This window comes from Meriones unguiculatus, chromosome 8, assembly GCF_030254825.1.
Source record: "Meriones unguiculatus strain TT.TT164.6M chromosome 8, Bangor_MerUng_6.1, whole genome shotgun sequence".
NCBI classification, from domain to species: domain Eukaryota; kingdom Metazoa; phylum Chordata; class Mammalia; order Rodentia; family Muridae; genus Meriones; species Meriones unguiculatus.
Genome location: NC_083356.1, coordinates 62,828,367 through 62,848,748, shown reverse-complemented (window position 1 = coordinate 62,848,748; position 20,382 = coordinate 62,828,367). Strand labels below are relative to the sequence as shown.

The 20,382-nt window shown below is 50.3% G+C and overlaps 1 protein-coding gene and 1 pseudogene across 1 annotated transcript; one reads left to right on the top strand and one right to left on the bottom strand.

Annotated features, from left to right (window-relative positions):
* Window positions 1-6,984: 6,984 nt before the first annotated feature.
* LOC132656140 (small nucleolar RNA SNORA17) lies at window positions 6,985-7,106 on the top strand (annotated as a pseudogene).
* A 6,875-nt stretch (window positions 7,107-13,981) lies between these two features.
* On the bottom strand, window positions 13,982-20,175 carry Klf10 (KLF transcription factor 10). The gene is made up of 4 exons (XM_021650960.2): window positions 19,852-20,175; window positions 17,158-17,388; window positions 16,151-17,063; window positions 13,982-15,641 (listed from the first exon to the last, which is right to left on the bottom strand). The coding sequence occupies exons 1-4, from the start codon at window positions 19,999-20,001 to the stop codon at window positions 15,382-15,384; spliced, it is 1,554 nt and encodes a 517-aa protein (XP_021506635.1). The 5' UTR covers window positions 20,002-20,175; the 3' UTR covers window positions 13,982-15,381.
* Window positions 20,176-20,382: the final 207 nt, after the last annotated feature.

Genomic DNA, 20,382 nt, shown 5'->3' with positions numbered 1-20,382 from the left:
TGCCATGTTGGAAGCGAACTCCATGTGGAGGTTCTTCAGTGCCATTATCTTTGAAGCAGACTAGGGGTGCTGTCAGGAGCAGATGCATCTCTGTCAAAAATGCCTTTTGTTATTAAAACGTCTTAAATACCGTATTCCATAGACCTCTAAAGTGTTCGAAGACCATCCATCTATCTATAGTACATTTGAACAGGCAACTGTTATTTGTTTCCAGCGACTTACTCTCTGCTTAATTTTGAAAACATACACAGGAGGCTAAATAAAGCTTATTTCTGTAATTAACTAAACTAGTACTTAACAAGCCTATGAGTAAGATTATGTATAGGTGACTAATTTGCATTTCTAATTAGCCTAAACAGTTTGCAACACTAGCTTTCATAACACTCAAACTTTACATTACATTTTAAATGAGTGGCATATGTACAATGCATTAAGCAAGAATTGAACAAAATAACCTTAAATTTCCATCAATATACAATAATCCACACCCATGTAAAATATTTGAGACTTGTTGTGTTCTAGTCTAAAAGGAGATACAATAATCCACCTTTCTTTTTTATGCCATTAATCATACTGTATTTAGGGAGGAATTACAAATAAAGACATTTTCAATGAACTGAACACTTTTCAAATAAGTGGCTAAGGTTTTCTTCTGTAACCTGGTGACTCTCAGCTGCTCTTGTCTGAAACAGCTCCTACTAAGCAGAAGCTCGAGCTAGGGCCCCTAGCTGACACAAAAAATTACCTTGGATGTCTGCTGGAGGTTGGTCTGATGGCTGTTACTGTCCCTTATGATCTGGTTACACCTGTCCTTGCTTTGTGATTGGTTGATTAAACAGCCTATACCTGGGTGGGGCAGAATGGGGTAGGTGTGGCTGAGGTTCTCCAGGCTTTGGGGGTTCACAGGGAAACAGAAGGGAGAAGAGGAAGGAGGACGCCAGAATGGATTAGCCTGGGGAAGAAATCATGTGGGCCTGGAGGAAGGACTCCAGGAATGGCATGAAAAAACCCAGATGAAGAATACAAGCAAGTATCATGGGATTATGGCTGGAAGGTAGAGCAGACGAGGAGGATTAAGGTGATGGCATTGGGTGGAGGATGGGAGAGGGATGGTGAGGATATTGAGACAGTGAAATATCTGCCCGGCCCAAGGTAAGTAAGGTAATTCTAAATCTACAGGTGTGCCGGGAGCCAAGGCCAGCTAGTGGAAAGTTACAGACAGCTGCAACAAGGTCGTAGGTGAGAGATTTACGTTTCCGGAACCTATGACACACCTGTGTGTCAGGCTAGACATTTTGGGATATCTTAGTTGACATTCTTGTAGTATTCTTTTAGTAAGCATTCTTGCGGTGTTCTGCATCATCATTAATCACCCTGTTATGTTTTGTAAACTATATTGCTGACACATTTCCCCTTCCTGCCTTCTCCCTATAAAGTTGTGTGAAATGTTTCAAATAAACGAGAGCGAGATCAGATTATAGACTTGCTCTCATTCTTTGTGTCTCTTTGTCTCTATTTCATTCTTTTCGCCCCTCCTTAGGAACTCGTTGAACTCCCGCTGGACAGGACACAGGTGTCTGACTTATTGTCTGTGACAGCAGGTTAATAGTAAACTTCAATAATAAACCACTTATTTTTTATTCACTACTGCAGATATCCCTCCTGAACCTGCATTCATTAGGCCAATGGCGCCCTTTTCCTCATGGTTGGCTAGCATAATCTCTGGAGTAAAGCTTCATGACAGAACATACCTGGACTCCTGAGACTCCTTGGGGCAGAAGTACTGCTATTGTAGGAAGCCATTTAAAGAGTGTTTCACATTGATTTATTACCCTCTGCTTCCGTAAAGTGATGAGCAGTGTTGGAGACGTCACCGTCTACTCTGTCAACATAGGTGGACCCTCCACGAGTACAGTGAAGTCTTGATGTCAGACTAGGACTCCAAATCTCAGACACCCCCACAACCCCCAGTGCGACAGCATTCTAAACTGGACAGCTGGTGTTCCGTCTGCATCAGCTCCTCGGTGTCAGTCTTCCCCGGGAAGGTGCTCAGGCCTCTGTCCATGCCAGGCCGACATGTTGGAAGGTGGGGCCTGCACATCCCTCCACTGGTTCGCTGGTTCGTAATGCACAGCAGGCAGCTGTGGCAGGAATTGCGGTAGGAAAGGTCTGCATTTTCCAGTGACTCTGCAGAGTGAGCCGAAATCAAGTGTGTAACTGAGTGTGTGCAAAATTCGGTATCAGTGCTTTTCACACAACATATCTCAGTTTCTGTCTCATATTCTTGCTTAAAACTCAAGGCCCCAAAGCAAAGATGTTCTGTGGTGACTTGTTTCCAGGGGACCCCTTGGACAGCAGTGTGGCTGAGGGGCTCTCCTACACGAGACCTGGCTAGTGAAGACACAGGTCATCTAGGGTGAGGGTTGGAGAGGCCCTGTCTGTTACCCGAAAGGGCCACCTTGGTCACACTGATCATGTTCAGACAGGGGCTGGGGCAAGGCCGCAGCTGGTGGCTCTGTCACAGGCAGCTTTGCCCATGCGCAAATATGGAGGAGACTCAGGCCAGCAAGCTTCCCTGGGGTCCTTTAGCCCGTTCACTCCCTTCCGTCAGGCCCACAGAACCAGTTTCTTTATTTTGCAGCCCTCAAAAATTTATCCAGATTCACAGCGGCTCTTTCTGGCTGGTTTTAGGATGGGCCCTTTCCTTTTGCTGGCCTGAAATGGACGTTCACAATGAACAAGACTAATGATGGACAGTGGAGAAGAAAGAGATTTCCAGGCAGAAGTAACACAAGTTTCTACACACTGGAGGACTGGTAAGATGGGCAGGGAGGTGTTCGGATGACGTGAGCTGGTGGGCACAGGCCCCGCACAGGCCCTTGCCACCTAACTGTGCAAAGCCTGCAGTTTGAGTTCCATCCCTGGAACTAAGGCTTGGGGGAGGGAGAGCTGACTGCACAGGGTGCCCTCTGACCTCCACACAGGCACTCTCACACTATCACCACTACAACAATAAATAATAATAACAAATATCCTTTTATTTACTGTATTGTTGTACTTTGATTTATTTGTTTTTATTTTGTATGTGTGAGTGTTTTGTTTGTATGTGAGAAGATGGTGTCAGACTCCCTGGGACTGGAGTCACAGACTATTGAGAGCCACTGTGCTGGGGTCCTCGGCAAGGACCCAAACTAAGGTCCTCTGCAAGAGCAATATGTGCCTGTAACCAGCTGGGCCATTGCTCTAGCCCCATTAAATATAGTTTTTAAAATATAACATAAACTAACATTTGTTTGTTTGTGTTTGGGGGACAAGTTCTCACACTGTAGCTTTGAGACTGCTAGAGCCCGGGTTGGCATCAGACTTGAGACCGCTGTGTTCCTCCCACCACCACCCCTCCCCTGACTGCTATGGTCCCTGGCCCACCTCCACCGCTGTGCTCCTCACCCCCAGTGTGCTCCTCACCCCCAGTGTGCTCCTCACCCCCAGTGTGCTCCCTGCCCCCACCGCTGTGCTCCCTGCCCCTACCACTGTGCTCCCTGCCCCCACCGCTGTGCTCCCACCCCCAGTGTGCTCCCTGCTCCCCCACCGCTGTGTGCTTGCAGGCGGGTGCTGCCACACCTGCTCTCGTGGTTAACCTTTCTTTCCTGAGCACCTTGTTTGACAGACAGCTGGACTGCAGCAGTGCATGCAGCCGTCCCTTAAACAAACTCGCCTGGGTAAAGGTTAGTGTACTGTCCACTTTGTAGCTGAAAAAAAGCAACGTGGCATTTCCTCCAGGAAGGAAAACACTTTGCTCAAGATGAGGGAAAAAGGAATTCTGGGCTGAGTTCAGGTGCACAGCAGTTTGCTTTCAACCTTCAAAGCAGTGGAGAATGAAACTGGGGCTTCATGGCTTCCTCTGGGGTTTCTTCTTCATGACTGTCCCCCGGGGTTGAGCCCTGACCCAAAGTCATCCTTGCTGGCAAACCCTAATCGCAGAAGTACCCACTGGGCAGGCTCAGGGCTACTGCAGAACCAGATGAGAGGAGTGTTTGGACCAGGCCAAGTTTCCCCCAGCTCGCTCCCACAGTGACCTTCAGACAACTGCAGAGACCACCCGGGGGCCTGCACACTGACCTAGCCATGCGGGGTGGTTTGGGTGAGGCCACAGTCACCGTCTTTAAAGAGCGTTTGTTACACAGCCACTGAAGAAGGCTGCAAGCAGAATAGAACAATCCCCCACAAAATGGGCTCAGGGGAGAACAGTCAACACCTCCTCATTCAAGCAGTGAGGCCTGAAAGAAGACACTCCAGCACTGAGTGGCCAGGGATGCAGCGTTCGGGTCACTCCAGATATTCCAGCGTCTGTCAGACCTACCCCTGGGCAGGATGGAGTGGCTGAGGAAACACAGGCATCTGTGCATTTAAATCCTCCTCGTCCTCCATGCTACCGCCAAGCAGGCGGCAGGAAGTGGTGCAATCAGGGGCTGAAGCCCAGCGTCCAGAGCTTACACTTGTAACCACACTAAACCTTTCTTAAAATATATGGGAAGAGCCTAGGGGTTAGCTCAGTCTGTGGCGTGTTTGATTTGCAAGCATAAGGTCCTGAGTTTGATCCCTCAAGGTCACACAAAGCCAGGTGAGGGGGCCAGTAATAGAGGAGCTTGCCGCCAAGCCTGAAGCCTTGAGAGTGATCCCTGGAGATGACATGGTAGAGGAGAACTGACTCCCATAAGCTGTCCTCCGAGCACCACACAAGCACCATGGCATGCAAGGTCCCCATAAACAGACAATAAATAAACGTAAATCTTAAGATACAGAACGCCAGATGTGGCGGCATGAGCTCATGATCCCAGGGCTGGGGAGACAGAGACAGCCAAGTCCCCAAGGCTCACCGAACAGCCAGGCTAGCCTAGTGGTTGAGCCCAGGACCAATGAGACATCCTGTCTCAAAGCACAAAGTAGAGAGCATCTGAAGGGCGGTGGCCAAGGCTGACCTACAGCTTCATGTGCACAGATACATGCATGTACACAAGCACAATGCACATATGCAAACATACGTGCATGCATGGACATGTGGGTACATATCCATGCAAAGCACATGCAAGGGGAGAATGACCATTTTACCTACACAGCAGTTAGAAAATCTCAACTACCGAAACCAGTCACTGTGAGTCTCTGTGCGGCTCAGGCAGGCCTCCTGCCTCTGGAGGAGGCCTCAGTCCTCCTGCCTCTGCCTCTGGCTTCCTAGGACAGGGCCAGGCTTTTTATGAGAACTGCTGGGTACCACATTCTAGGAGCTGCTCACTCATCCTTTCTTGCCGTCTTAAGTACTGCCAAGGTCACCCACACGTAGATGCTTCAGGTGATGGAGTTCTTAGGGGTCCCCAGTGGAGGCGTCTGTTCCTGAGGTTCCTATGACTGAAATCCTTTCCATCCGTGTCATGGCAGCTGTTAAAGGGTGGTTTACGGTGCCCAGCTCTGGCAGCGAGAGCGGGAGAACAGGCTCTTTGTCTCTTTCTCTGGGTAGACCAGGTGGGCACTACAACCTGCAGGGGGCCTCCTCCACGCTGGGGTGAATTGTCCCACCGGAAGAGGGTGACAGCTTTTGGTTGGTTGGTTGGAGAGTGTTTGCTCTTGTATTTTGAGGCTGTGTCTCATGTAGGCAAGGCTGGGCACAAGCTTGATGTGCAGCTGAAGAAGATAAGCTTGAACCCTTCAAGTCCTGTAATTACCGGCCTGTACCACCAGGTCCATTGATGGGCTCTTTTATCCCCTAAGACACCCTTCCTCACCACCTCTGGATAAAAGGGAGTATTCCCCTGGAGGCGGGAAGAAGTCCACTAGGAGCCAAGCAGCCTCCTCAGACTCCTGAGACTGGGTTTCCGAGCCTAGATATCTGTCATGACTGTGCAAAAAGAGCTCTGGAGGACCCAGCAGTGGAGGGTCCTACACTGTGACCTTTTAAAAGAGGTGTCAAAACGGCTGTTCACAACCCATTGACCATTCTGGAATCATAACCCTATTTAGCCACAAGGGGTCAGTGCAGTGCTTTCTGAGTCAGAAAAACAGCATCAACTGCTCCTGGGGTTCCACCTTACTACCTTCACCAAAATCAACCAGAATCGCTCTGACCAAGAAGGGATGTGAGGCGACCTGTCAGAAAACATCACAGCCAGGCTGCACCTCCAGCCTTCAATTTTTCTTGCTAAATTTAAAAGTTAGAAGAAGATACACAGTTCCTTAGAAAAATCAAATTGAAGGACGCAAGATGACTCAAAGAATAAAAGCACTTGACACATGAGCCTGATGGCCTTAACTCAATTCCTGAAACCCTCATAACGTTATGAGTGAACCAATTCCGTGAAATTGCCCTCTGATTCCTCCATGTGTGCACTGGCACACACACACACACACACACACACACACACAATAATAATGAACATTTAGAAATTAGAAAAATCAAAATGAAAAAGTCCAAATATACATTAACAAAAAGGCATCTGGCACACGCTCAAGGCAAGACGAACACATCTTCTGGAGGACAAGCCTCACTGGGAATTGGGGCGGGAGGGGGAGGTGATGGTATCAGTTCCTTTTCTCACTGCTGTAACAAAGACCTAACAACCGCATCATAAGGAGAGACGGGTTTCTTTTGGCTCTCTGTTGGGGGTGACACAGTCCATCACTGCAGGGAAGGCCCGGTGCTGAGCAGCCGTCGCTGAGGAGCAGGAGTGTGAGGTGGTCACGATGCATCCGTGGTCCAGAAGCAGTGATGGATGCTGATGTCCTACTGCTTCTTTCCATTCCATCCAGTCAGGGACTCCAGTTCATGAGATGGCTCCCTGTAGTCAGGGTGGGCCTCCCCTCCCCATGTGATCTTTTCTGGAAACATTCTAACAAACATGGCTAGACATTTGTCTCCTGAGTGCCTCCAAATTCCATCAAGTTGACAAATCCACCACCACAGTCACAAATAATGCTTATAAATATCCAGTGAAACCTGCTGCTAGAGGCGCTGCAGGTGTGGCTGCTGTGTCCCACGCCAGTAGGTGGGAGAGAGGAGTGAGGCTGGGTCTATGCTCAGTGCTCAGACCTGAGAACACCTGACATTCCCTGAAAAAAGCAAGCCTGAGATGACCACCAGCGCAGCTTCAGGGAGCCCAGGCGGAAAGCGAGCCTGAGACAGCCACCAGTCCTGATGATGAGCTGAGACGTGAAGCCAAATAAACTCTTTCCTCCCCGGGCTGCCTTTTGGTCATGGTATTTCATTGCAGCAATAGAAACCCAAGACAGATACCGCAGACAATGTCCTGTAAAAACTCAGGGAGAAGGCTGCATCGAAAGCCCAAGAGGGAGACCTAAGAAAAACCACACCGCCAACACCTTGACTTTGGGTTTCTACCCTCTACGACCACAAGAAAAAAGACCACAGTGCACTTCATGGGCAAGAGACCTGGAACAAGACACCAACTGCCAAGACCCACTCCAAGTTACTTCCAGAATCACCCAAAACAGCACCACCATGGGGGTACCCAGCCTCCAAAGCACCATACTTCTGGGGGTACACTTTGGCAGTACACTTTTGGGGGTACAATGTAAATTGTAACATCCCTAAAACCAACATGCCTGTTGTCTCTCTGTTTTACTTCACTTCTCCTCAAAATATACAGTCTAAGCCAGGTGTCATGGCATACAACTGCAATTCCACCACTTGAGAAACTGCAGCTGGAGGTTTAGGAGTTCAAAACCACCGTGAACTACGTAAGGACAACCTGCCTCAGAAGTGAAAACGAACGCAAAGTTGCAATGTAAGATGCGCTCTCTTTCTCTGAGACACACAGGTTCTCTCTCTCTCTCTCTCTCTCTGAGACACTCTCATACACACCCTTCTTTCTCTCTGAGGGAGAGACACACACACACACTCTTACATTCTCTCATACTTAAATACACAGTCACATGCTTTCCCCTTACACCCTCACATATGTGCTCACACACTAATACACACACAGTACACACATTCTCATACACACACACACACACACACACACACACACACAATTCTACACACACACATTCTGCTCATCACTAGTCAGCATGAAAACTGACACAGCTTAACACCATCTCTCAGGACTGTGCCCTTTTGCCAGCTCTGTCCGAGACTTTGTCACTTGTCTTAACTATGTAGTGATAAATCTCAGGGAAATCTGGTGAGGCTGTGGCATAAACCTCCGAGGTGTTCTCCCAAGGCTTGTAATAGTGCCAGCTGCTGGCGAAAGGTCCCTTCCCCAGCGTACCACCTCCCCACAGGCGGCTCGAGTGTCCTCGCAACATGGTAGCTGGCTTTCCCGTACAGCTTGGGAGAAGCCCTGGAAGCCACAGGTCGGTTATTCAGCCTTCCGCTGGTTCCACAGCCTGGCTCTCCGAAGTGTGGAAGACTGCATGGGATCATGAGCACCTGGTATGAAATCACCACGGCATGGCTCCATCGCCATCTGAGAATATCCGGGACTTGGCAAGTTCAGGACTGATGCCAGATTGCTGTCTCCTAGCTGTAGAGCCTTTTCTGTCTTGATAATCCAGCTGAGACGCAGCAGTGGAATGGCGACCATTGTGTGTAGGTGGCCCTTTTCAAGCTTATTGGTTCTTCCCCTGTTTTTTCCTCTCCCCCTTTCCTTTCAAACCCTCCTCCTCTCCTTCCTCTTCCCTTTCTCCTCCCACCTCCTCCCTACTAGGGGTGAAGGCTAGGGCATTATATATTCTCAGCAGACACGACCCTCAGTACACCCTTCCCAGAGTCCCCTGGTCTAATCCTATCTTGGAAAACAGGTCAGATGAAACTTACAGATAGTGAAACAAACCCAGGACATGGTTCAACTGGTTCATGATTCCGGGTCAGCAGAGAACTGACAGAAGCATGCAGGGCAATGGCCCCACAGGCTCCCTGCACGAGGACGCCCTGGGTTTTTGTCTACTGGCAATAAACTTGAAGTGCTCACACTTACCTTTTAGTCAGGTTGTGAAAGCTATGAGTTGTCTTTTTGAAACTGATATTCAAGGTTCTGATGATCTAATCAGATAAAGAACGACTTCTCTCAAAGCCTACCTCAGGGTCATGGCTTCTCTGCTTCATGTTATTTCTGTTTTGTTTGACTATCTTGTTTCCGAGAAAGGGTCTTGATCTAATCTTTCTGCCTCTACCTCCCCCTGCTGGAACTACAGGCTGGTAGTTCTCAGCCTTCGTTTTCCTTTACTTCATTTTCTTTGCAGAATTTCATGCTGTTTTTCCAAAGGTAGGCTAAACTTCAAATCAAAAGTAAATTCTTCCAAGAAACTCAAAGTGAGGCAAAGTATCACCTTTGATGTGTTGTAGAGTCCCTCTCCTTCCACCACCCAATGCCAGCTGGTTAGCTGGGCGCGCTGGGCTGGTGGTACCCACTGAGCCAGTAGTGAGTTTCCAGCTCCTGGGGAAGGGCACGGTGCCATTTGACAGGGAAGGCTTAGAACAACAGACAGGCCCGTCTCACTCCGCTCCTGCCATAATGAACCAAAGACACGAGAGAGTTATGATTCTTTGGAATTCTGTCACTCGAAACCAGGACATTGGGGTGGACCCTGTACATATATGACTTATAATAATTTCTTTGGGAGAAAGAAGCCTTTGTCCCTCATACTAAGCCACATTCCCATGGGATTGTCATGTACAGTTGAAAGCATAACTTTCTGACATTTGTAGCTCTTCTGAAGAGTGTCTGGGCATCGGTCAGGAATTAGCCTCACTCACAGAATTTACTGAAGCTTGGATCACTTTGAGCAGGGCAAAGGGTAAACTGATGAATTTGGTTCATGGACTGGCTGTGTCTGGGGTTACTCTGTACAAACTTGTGCTTTCTAATCAAATGACAAGTGACCAGGCTTCCGCTCAACTCAGCAAATACCTATGGCTTCTGCTCCGTGTTTTTCTTCCTGTTAGACTGGCCCCGTTACAGTGAGCTTCTGTAAATGGGTCACCCAAATAATTAGATATAAAGTGGAACTGTGGGAACACTGGGCATCAAAACTCTGTAAACATCAAACTCCAGGTGGATTTTCTTTGCAGAACAGATGGCCGACCTCGGTGGGCATCCTAATGCATGCACTGCAGCTTGCATGTCCCAGACATAGACCCTGGAATAGTACCAACAAAATACAATGGATTATGCTTTTCAAAAGCTCTTCTGCACAAAACCTCACTGGAGCTTGCTGTTGGCTCTAGGAATGGAAGAGAGCAGGTGTGCCATGTTTGGCCCCATTATTAGAGGCATGGCTATGAACACTCAGAATAATAAAGCACCTTTCCCAGCAGTGAACTACTTGTCAGTGCAACCAGCACTGGAGTCGAGAGGATGGTGCTTAGTTTTGTGTATCAATTGGTTGGACCACAGAGTGACCATCTATGGTGGAATATCCTGGATGGTCTCTAAGAACATGCCTGACAAACTGAGTAAGGCAGACTTACCTTCTCTAATGTTGGTGGGGTCTCAATCAGCTGTAAGGCCACCCCCCACCTCTGAATGAACCATGTATGGTGGTGCACATCCATTATCCCAGCACATAGGAAGGAGGTAGAAGCAGGAGGATCAGAAGTTCACAGTCATACTCACCACATTGTAAGTTCAGGGCCCTTTGTCAAAAATAGCAAAGCAAGGGGGCTGGAGAAATGGCTCAGCAGTTAAGAGCACTGTCTGCTCTTCCAGAGGTCTTGAGTGCAGTTCCAAGCAACCACATGGTGGCTCCCAACTATCTGTGTTGGGATCTGATGCCCTCTTCTGGCATGCAGGTGTACATGCAGATAGAGCCATCATACATTAAATAAATAAACAAGGGTTGTGTGGGCTCCGTTTAATTATGGGTTGTCCAAGAAGGAGTATCTTCCAAAAGTTACCCACCAGCAGATGGTCAGACAACTAGGTACGGAGAAAACAAAAAATTACCAGAATACACCAAACAGAAATTAGAATGTCTTTCTTCCATCCTTCTGATGTTTTCTAATCCAACTCCTAGTTTTCATTAATTAAAGCCCTTTCAGATGTCTGTACTTAATAAATGACTTTTTGGTTAGCAAAATATATAAATAACTATTTTTAAAAAAAATAGCAAAGCAAGCCTTCTACGTGTACTAGAACTGTCCTGGGCCAACTGTAAGATTGTCAGTTCTTGTAATAAATTCCTTGTAAAAAATAAATAAATCTCTCTGTGCTCCGTGTGTGTGTGTGTGTGTGTGTGTGTGTGTGTGTGTGTGTATGTACGTACATGTAAGAAGTTGTTTGTTTTAGCAGTTAGATTTCTCTAGAGAATCCTAGACACCAGGCCTTTCCAGCTGCCAGAAGCTCTACAACTGATGCTTCCTCTGTGGCCCAGCTACATGGTGGAAGGGCCCTGCTCTCAGGCAGTCAGCTCAAGGTCATGTCCCAGCCTGAGCTTCCCCACCTGGCCTGGGCAGCAGCACAGCTCCAGAAGGAAGACTTCCCATGCAGCTTCAGGAACACTGCGGCCTCCAGGGCACAGTGCCTGCCCAGCACTCTTGACACTCTCATTACTCTCTGCCCACCCTGAGAGCAATGAGAAAGCTTAGAGGGATTATTGACGTGACATTTCTTAGCAAGGAATTGACTCTCCTGAAGGGCCTATGCAAGTCTTGTGTGTGTCATCCCTGTAGATTTTTATCCCAGTCTTGTTTAAAAACAAAAACAAGACAAACAACCCTGGCCAATGGATTGCCATCCTATTTTTGTTCTGTGATGCCGGGCACATGAACAAGTATTGTACCAATGAACTCTATCAGCCTCCTTTAACTTTGGATGGTGGAATAAGTGGTCCTTCCAGCACTAGCAAAAAATGGAAGAGCAGCCTTCAGCATTTCCTACCTGTTTGTATCCTGCTTGTCATGTAACATCCTCCTACTTATTGTCTTCCTGCAGCTAGTTGCACAGGCTTCCTTTCAGTTTGAAAAACTGCTTGAGCTCCTGCTATGTGTAAGATGCTATGCTAGATGCTGAGGGCAAGGTTCAGAGACTCCTTGTCTTTGCGGAGTTTTACAGTCAAGGAAGAAAACAGAGACATTAAGCAATTTCAGTAAAGGGTAATGATTATGATGATAGTGAAAATGTCAAGGGAAAAGGGCAGAAAAAACATTCTCTACCCATGAGGTCGCATGTTAAGAAGGCTCAGTGCTTGGACACAGGGTGAGGGACAAGTGGAAATGAAGGGAGCGGCTGGGAGAAGCCTAATGATGCTGGGTACTGGGGACCTTAGAAGGGCCCCAAGCCACCTGTGACCTAGCACCTGAAATGTGTTTGGTCCTAAGGAAGATGTGCTGTAAGCATATAAGAGTGGGTTCCAAGATTAGTTTCAGAAAAGATAGCCTATAAATTAGCAATTGACTCAGTGTAGAAGTATTTTGGATATACAGGGTTAATGTTAATTTTTCAGCCTTCTTTGATGCAGCGGCTAGAAAATAATTCAAGACAGTACTACTCACTATGTAGTACTGGTTGGCCTGGAACTCACTAGGGAAACCAGAGTGACCTTGACTTTGCAGTCACCCTCCCCAGTGCTGGAATCCGAGGTGGGCTCAAGCAAGCCTGGTGGAAAGAATCTAAATTACATATGTGACTCATGTGTTACACAGCAGTGCTGCAGGCAGGGGCTCCTGCCTGGAATTCCACACAGGAGAGTAAGGCTCAGGCAAAATTGCCACACGTTTTAAGCTAGCCAGGGCTCCAAAGCAAGGCCCACCTTGTTTTATGAAAACCAAAAGGAGAATGGTGATCTCTGACATGGGAAGCAGAGGCCAGGGGTCAGGAACTCAGGGCCAACCCGTCTCCAGTTATGCAAGGAGGGAAAGAAACATCTAGACCTTACCCTGAGGTCACTGGAAGTTTTAAAGTTTTAGACAGAGCAAACTCAGTCAGATTTCCCTTTTCCAAAGGGAAAGACTATAGTTAGCAGCAAGAAACTAGACAGAAACCAGGCAAGGGCCATGAGATGCAGCTTAGACTGACTGGCAGGGCTGATGGGGCAAACTCTCCAACCTTGGCTACAGGACTGTCTCATAAAACAGGAGAAAAACCCCAGCACTTAGACTGAGACAGGAGGCTGGCAAGGTCAAGGCCAGTCCGTTACAGGGAACTTGCTTCCCATCCCTCACAGCAACCATTAGGAACTGTCACTCGGGAGAAAGGGCTCGAATCCTAGAATCCCCACCCTTGTCAACCGCTAACTACTCTGCCACAGGGGCTACAATGGGATGAGCAGCTGTGTTCACAGAGTCCAAGCGTCTACAGCTAAAGGAGTCACTTACAGACCACAGATCCAGACTGACACACATAACTAACTCGATAAACACATCTTTCTTACAGAATCCCAAAGACTACACAATGGAATTAGCATGACCTAGGCAGGATTCATACAAGCACAGTGGGTTAGTCAAAGCAGAGCTTACCTGAACTTGGAATTGTGGTGCACACCTAATCCGAGCTCTTCTGAGGCAGAGGAAGAATTGCTACAAGTTTGAGAGCCTGAGCTATTTGCGTTCCAAGGTTAGCCTGGGCTACAGTGAGACTTTGTCTCAGAAAATGAGCCAGCTGTTAGGTCAAGGGTTAAGGTGGATGTTCAAGAGCAGTGAGACTTTTAAACCAACTCAAATACTGATCTTCTAAAACTCACACCCTATTTACAACTCTCCTAAGTGACTAGCAGGTGTCTCTCTCCAGAGGCAGAGTGGGCTTTCTTAAGTACCAGTTTGTCCACTGTATCTAGTATCACTTCCTGGTCTGAGTGAGTGTAACTTGGAGAAGTTCCTTGGGTGGAAAAATAGGCCTTCTTTCATTGGTCAGAGCAGTTACGTTCTGTCAAAGTAGTCATCTCAAAGAAAACCGCCTCGGTTCTGATCTGAATGAGACCAATGTCAAGGTGAGATGGGAGAATGGATTTTAACAAATGCAATAAGCCCACTGTATATACTAAAGAAAATTCTTTATTGTAAACAAGGTATAAAGTACAACAAAAAAATATTGTGCAAATTGTAACTCGTGATTTTTTTTTTATACTTTTTAAGAAAAATCTTTTTCAAGGGTTCAAGTTTGCATGTTAGAAACCTACACCCAAGATACAGAAACAGTTTAAATGGGAAGGTATAGTGACAGTTTTTCACTACGTATTTGAACAATTTATCTTTACCGCCGAGTTTATCAGATACTTTACAACAGAATAGAAGCATGGTTAGCAAAAGTCACTGCTCTAGTGGTAGAGCGCTTGCAGAACACATGCAAGCCCTGGATTCGAACCCCAGAACTGCAGGTGTGAGTTTCTCAGGTGCCCGAGCACTGCAGTGGTAAGAACTGCGCTGTGAACATCATTTTCGAGTTGGAAGTGTATGTTCTAATTAACAATTTTCCTACCTACTCTGACATCCTGAAAAATCCTAAAAATAAGACAATTGTCCATCTGTAATGATCATTAACTTCCTAATTTGAAGGACATAAGTGTCTTTTACTGATGACATAAAGCCATCTGTCTTTCTCAAGGAGTTATCTCAAACTCTTGACATCCTTCTTTACAATCTGTTTTCATCTTGAGATTTTTTTTCTAAACAAAATGCAGTGTATCTTAAGTCTAGAGAAAACACATTGGTATACAATTTTCAAATCTACACAGGAAACTGCAGGCAAACTAAAATCTAAAGTAGAGTAAAATGCCTAAATGCTGTCATTTGTTAAACTTTCAAAACAAAATGCCAAAAAAAAATTTATTTTAGCTGTACTTCCAAGCAATTAAATTAATGAGGGTTCCAATTCTTCGGCTCCCCCTTAGCAATGTACAGCTGTTCAACTTCAAATACCAACAACAGTGGAAAATGATAGTTTTAGATATACTTAATCACATCCACAGAGTGGACTGGAAAGACCAAGAATAATAAACAAGATAACTCTAGGAGAAGATGACACCGTTGTGTAACACAAACTCACTGTCTAGCTCCTGTTCTGTACCGTAATTTCCAGCCTCTATGTTCTTGAAACCAATGCTTTAAAAGAATCACACTGCAAAGCTGGTCTCAAGTATAAACGGCGAAAACAAAGTACCCAGTGTGTGTGTGCATGATTCAAAACCTGTGCTGCGCTCACCTCACCTGAACCCTTCCAGGCTATCCAGAAGAACAGAAGCGCTCTCATCTCTATGTGGGGAGGAGACCTGCCCTTCTGCGACCTGCCCATGGCTGAAGCGCTTCTGTCATCTAAGCCAGGCTGGGCCTTCCCAAGGCCAGGGGCTTCTGCTTTACCCCTGCTGGAGGGCATTTTGGCTCCATCACTGGCTCCTGGCTCTGACCAAAGTTAGTTCTGACTCCTCATCTTCTGGCTGTCACTGCGCGGAAGCGGGGGTTGCAGGCAGAGCGATGTCGTTCAACTTGCTCACTTCCATTTGCCAGTTTGGGAGCTTCTTGGCTGATAGGTGGCGCCGGGCGTGCTTGGTTAGATGGTCACTCCTCATGAACCGACGGTCACACATAGGACAGGCAAATTTCTTCTCTCCCGTGTGGGTTCGGCGGTGTCTGGACAGTTCATCGGAGCGAGCAAACCTCCTTTCACAGCCTTTCCAGCTGCAGCTGAAAGGCTTCTCCCCTGAAGCAAAGAAAGCCGGATGGTCAGCACACACTGCTCGCAGACCCTCTAATCACACATCCTACCACACCTAGAGCTATCTATGGGGTGACTTAAAATGGAAAGCTGGTCAGCTCGTGAACCATCAAAGTATTTCAGTAGACGTGCTTGGTGTGATGGCGCACGCCTTTAATCCCAGCACTCGGGCGGAGGCAGTGGCAGGAAGATCTCGGAGTTTGGAGGCCATCCTGGTCTACAGTGAGTTCCAGGACAGCCAGGGCTATACAGAGAAACCCTGTCTCAGAGACGTGTGTTGTTTCTTCTGCCTGTACTTCCCAAGTGCTGGGATTACAAAGGTGTGTCGCCAGGCCCAGGGACACACTGAACAGTCTTAAGATACTTTATCACCCTCAAGCTTACACGTAGCACAAACTCTCCCAAGGGGCTACCCCTACCCCATTCGTATTTGTGACGGAAGTCAAACTCCACATACACACTGCTTTCAAAGACAAAGCTCACACGGTCAGTACCTGTGTGTGTTCTCACGTGGGCCTTCAGATGGGAACTTTTGAAGTAAGTCTTGCCACATCCTGGGTGGTTACAGACGTGGCTTCTCACTCTGGATGAATCAATCTGGGGCGTGACTCTTGCTGTTGAAGGGGAGAATCCAGGAGCAGGGGCAATGGGAGACAGTCTGGTGCCATTGGGGCTCAGCACTGCAGGCTTTGGGCTCTGAACAATGGGCTGGGGTACGACGAACATGACAGTGCCCTTGGGCACCTGAGTGCCCATGAACAACACAGGGGGGCAGACAGCTGGTGGCTGGCTGGGTGGAGTGCTAGGGACAACTGTGGTAACAAGAGAGTTGTTTGCAGGAAGGGGAACCATCTGGCAGATGACAGGCATGGGAGGCACGCCCCCAGTGGCCACCGTAGGGGAGGAGACCAGTACTGACTTCTGCAGTGGGGACACAGGTGCTGGCTGAGACCTACAAATGACTGTCTCTGAGGAAGGCACAGCAAAGTCATACAGTGCAGCATCCGCCTTCTCGTCACCATCTGCTGCTGCTACATTTGGCTCACGTTTGGATCTGTTTGGTGACACAGCTGCACAAGGTATGTTCTTTCTCTCAGCCTCAGCATTTAGGTGGGTTCTTCTCCTGAAGGAGTTGTCCTGATAGTTGAGGATGCTAGCTGCTTTGACAGGGCAGGATCTGTGGTTACACAGCTGTGCATCAGCTGTGTGACGGATGACACTTGTCGCTTGAGCCTTAGGGAGGGGAGCGACAGCTACTGGGCTCTTCTCTTGTTTGAAAGGAGCAGCACTGGGAGGCTTGGCAACGTCGGAGAATGATTTGAAGTGGCCACTAGATGGCGCTGGTGGGGTCAGACTTGACACTTGAGAGGGTTCGAAATCAGAGGGGCTATAAGGTGGAGTCAAACACTACAAAGAGAAACAAACAGCTCCTGAGAAATGAGAAACCCAGGACATAAACACTAAGAAATGCTGTCACTTATACCCGCTTAAGAATACTCACAAATGCCGGGATTGTGTGAAGGTCAGGCGTCCCTGGGGGTACACCCTCTTCCTCTGAGGTGTCAGACACTGGGGTGACAGGCCTGTTTTCAAGGTATTTCTTGAAATGAGACTTCCAGTCGCAGCTCATGGACATGAGCGCCTCCACAGCTTCAAAGTCACTCTGCTCCGTCTTGTTCCAGGGGTGTGTACTCTCTTTCGGCTTTTCAGAAATTAGTTCCATTTTTTCCTCCTATGAAAACAAAAGTTAAGGCTCTTCTTATCCAAATGACAGGGACGTGCAACCTTTTAGCTATTTTAAAACACCCCTTGAAGTTAAAGAACACCCCATATTGCCAGTAAGGGGCCAAGGCCAGCATCCTAAAGTGCAGGCTGACTTAAACTACTTCAGGTAAAAGTGGATCTAGCTATCCAAAGCCTGAAATCGGTAATTTCACCGTGTATGGTAAAGATAAGTAAAATGAGTGGGCAAACGAAGAATGTAGCCAGGCGTGGTGGGATAAATGTGTACTCTCAGGACTGCAGAGGCCAAGCCCTTCGGAGCTGCAGCTCAAAAAACAAAACCCAACATACACAAAACAGCCAAAGGGGAAAGAACATCCAATTAATTGTATTTCAGTCAAGCCTCAATCTCTTTCTGTGATTTTCCTGGATCTATTCAATGCAATGGTTTCTGTACCGTAAAGGACCAGACAGGCATAAAATTTAATGTTCCTGAAATTAAAAAAAAAAAAAACCTATTGAGTACAAGTTGGTGTTAATGTTTAAAACGAGGCTTGATAACAGTTAATGTTTTGTGTTTGTGCAACTCCTTAAACCTAATGTCTCACATTAAAAGTTCTTTGAACTGCATTTCATAAGAATCACGTTTACTTTCTTCTTAAAAAGAACTTCCAAATTTTTCCGGCTAATGGAGAGGTTGCAAAAATTATGAAAGGCATTACAAATCGAGAACGGGAGCCAAATAAGATGAAGTCAAGGCCAACTTTGGCCATACAGCAAGTTCAGGGCCAGCTTCACTCAAAAAGGCAAAACCTAATAAAAATCAAAGATCTCAAAAGCTCTTTAAAAAGAAATGCCTGGCCGCCTATTGGGAGTGTGGGAAACAAGACATTGTTCTTGAGTTATCACTAACAACGCAACTGCACAGTGGTTCGCGCCTTTATGTAAGCTGCAACAGATGAACACTGTAAGTGTAAAAAGCCTATAGACACCAACTCGAAGAAAGGGTGAAAAAAACACCAGGCGGGCAGGGGTGAGGAATGCGCGCCCGGAAGGGAGGCTGGGAGGGAGCAGAGGCTGGTGCCAGGCAGGAAAGGGAAGCCGGGCGCAGGGGCGGGGCGCGGGAGGCCGGCGGGGGAGATCCTCGCGGGCGGGGACCGGCGGAGGGGCCGCCCTAACCTCAGCGAGGCCGGCGGCTGAGTCACCGGGAGCGCCGCCCGCCGCGCGCACGTCCGCGCGCCCCGGCCCTGCCATTGGCCAGCCGGCCTGCGGCCCGGGCGCGGATTGGCCGGGCGGCGCGGGCGGGGGCGCGGGGAGGAGGGGGCGAGGCATGTGAACAAAGCGTGATCGGCGGCTGCTCCGGGCGGCGCAGGAAACGTGAACTGGGAATCGCCGCGCCGTCACCTTTCCCCTACTTCCTGAGCGCGGGCCCCCGCCCCCGCCCGGCCGGGGAGGGGCCGCGGGCGCCGCCGCCAACCGCTCGCCAGTGCGCGCCGGGCGGCGCAGGGCTGGGCGGTGCCTGCCGCGGAGGCGCCCGCCCCCTCCGCCTCCCCCGGGCCGCGGTTCCCTTAGGAACCCGCAGCGGGGCCGGGCCTCGCTCCCGCCCCTGGCGGAGGCCGGGGCTGGGTCACCCGGGGACGAGGAGCTCCCCGGGCGCGCCCGCCCGCCGCCCGGCCCCGGCCTCCGCCTCGGCCGCGGGAGGAGGAGCGTCCCCGCGGAAGCCCGCCCGCCGCCCCCGGGGAGCGGCCGGAGCCCGGGGCGCTCCGCCCACCCGGCCCCGCGACCCCGGCCCGCCCGCGTCTGTCTCCCGCCCGTCGCGGCCGCGGACTCGCAGACGCGCGGCGCCCACGGCGCTGCTTCCAGACGCGCGGCCCCACGGGCTCCCGCCTCGACACGCGGCCCCCGCGTCTCGCGGTCCCGACTCCCCCGCCCAGCTGTCGGGCCCCGAGGCAGGGCCCTGCCCCCGCCGAGAGCAGGCCGCCGCGACGGGAGTCCCCCCCCGACGTGCGCGGGGCCCCGAGAACCCCGTGCGCCGCCGCCGTCCCCTCCCCCAGCCCGGCTAGCCTGGCCGCGCGCTCCACCTGGCAGCCCCCTCCCCGCCCTCCCGACGAGCCGGCGCCCGCCTCTCGGCTAGACAGCTCGTGGGCAGCCCTCGCCGCCCCGGCTCGCATCCCCGGTGCAGACAGGGGCAGCCCGCGCCAGGTGCAGGGCGCCCCTCCACCCTGAGCGCGCGTGCGGCTCCCCCTGGTCTACTGGGCACCCAGGAGCACGATCGCCCTGCCCTGGTCTAGGTCCCAGGCTGCCTCTGCCGACCCCAATCCTACCCATGCCCTCCGTGAGACCCAGCCTGCCGGGAGGAAGCCCTTGCAGGACCTCGCTGCACCCCGGCTTCCCGGGCACGGCCGAGGCGGGGGCTCGGGCTTGGCGCCAAGGCTGAGCCGCAGGAAAGGACCAGCATCCCCAGGTAACTCACCGAAGCGTGCTGGAGAGATGCGCCGAAGTTGAGCATGGCTGGCCGCGGGTCGCTGGCCGCCTGGCCGCCGGCTGCCTGGCCACAGACGGGCGCACCGAGACTCCAGACGTCGACGCCGCCGCGCTCCGCGCTGTCTGGCCCCCTCCCCATTCAGGTAGCCGCTCTGCCTGCCCCGCGCCGCGGGCGGGGCAGCGGGCGGGGCCTGGCGCCGGCCAATCAGCGGCAAAGGTGTGTGAGGACTCGGCCAATGGGCTCGCGGGGCCACGCGTGATCAGCGGCTGCCCGGCTGCAAGAAGCTCTGTCAGTGGAGCGTGTACACAACCCGGGCGCCGCGTTCCCTCGGTCTTGCCCGGGGGAACTCCGGGGACCACCTGACCGCGTGACGCCCCCCGCCCCTGCCCCGGGGCGGCGCCGCCCGCGGGGCTCGCCGGGGAGGCGCGGCGGCGGCGAGCGGCCCCACGTGGGGGGTGGGGAGGGAAGCCCGCTCCGCCCAGTCCCCTTCGCGCCCGCCGCGCCGGGGCCCGCCGGGGA

Excerpts from the sequence above, each read along its gene's own strand:
- Klf10 (XM_021650960.2), bottom strand. The coding sequence starts at position 20,001 with ATGGGGAGGGGGCCAGACAGCGCGGAGCGCGGCGGCGTCGACGTCTGG. Across the intron at positions 17,389-19,851 it reads CATCTCTCCAGCACGCTTCG|GAGGAAAAAATGGAACTAAT; the intron begins GTGAGTTACCTG and ends TTGTTTTCATAG. Across the intron at positions 17,064-17,157 it reads TTCACACAATCCCGGCATTT|TGTTTGACTCCACCTTATAG; the intron begins GTGAGTATTCTT and ends TTCTCTTTGTAG.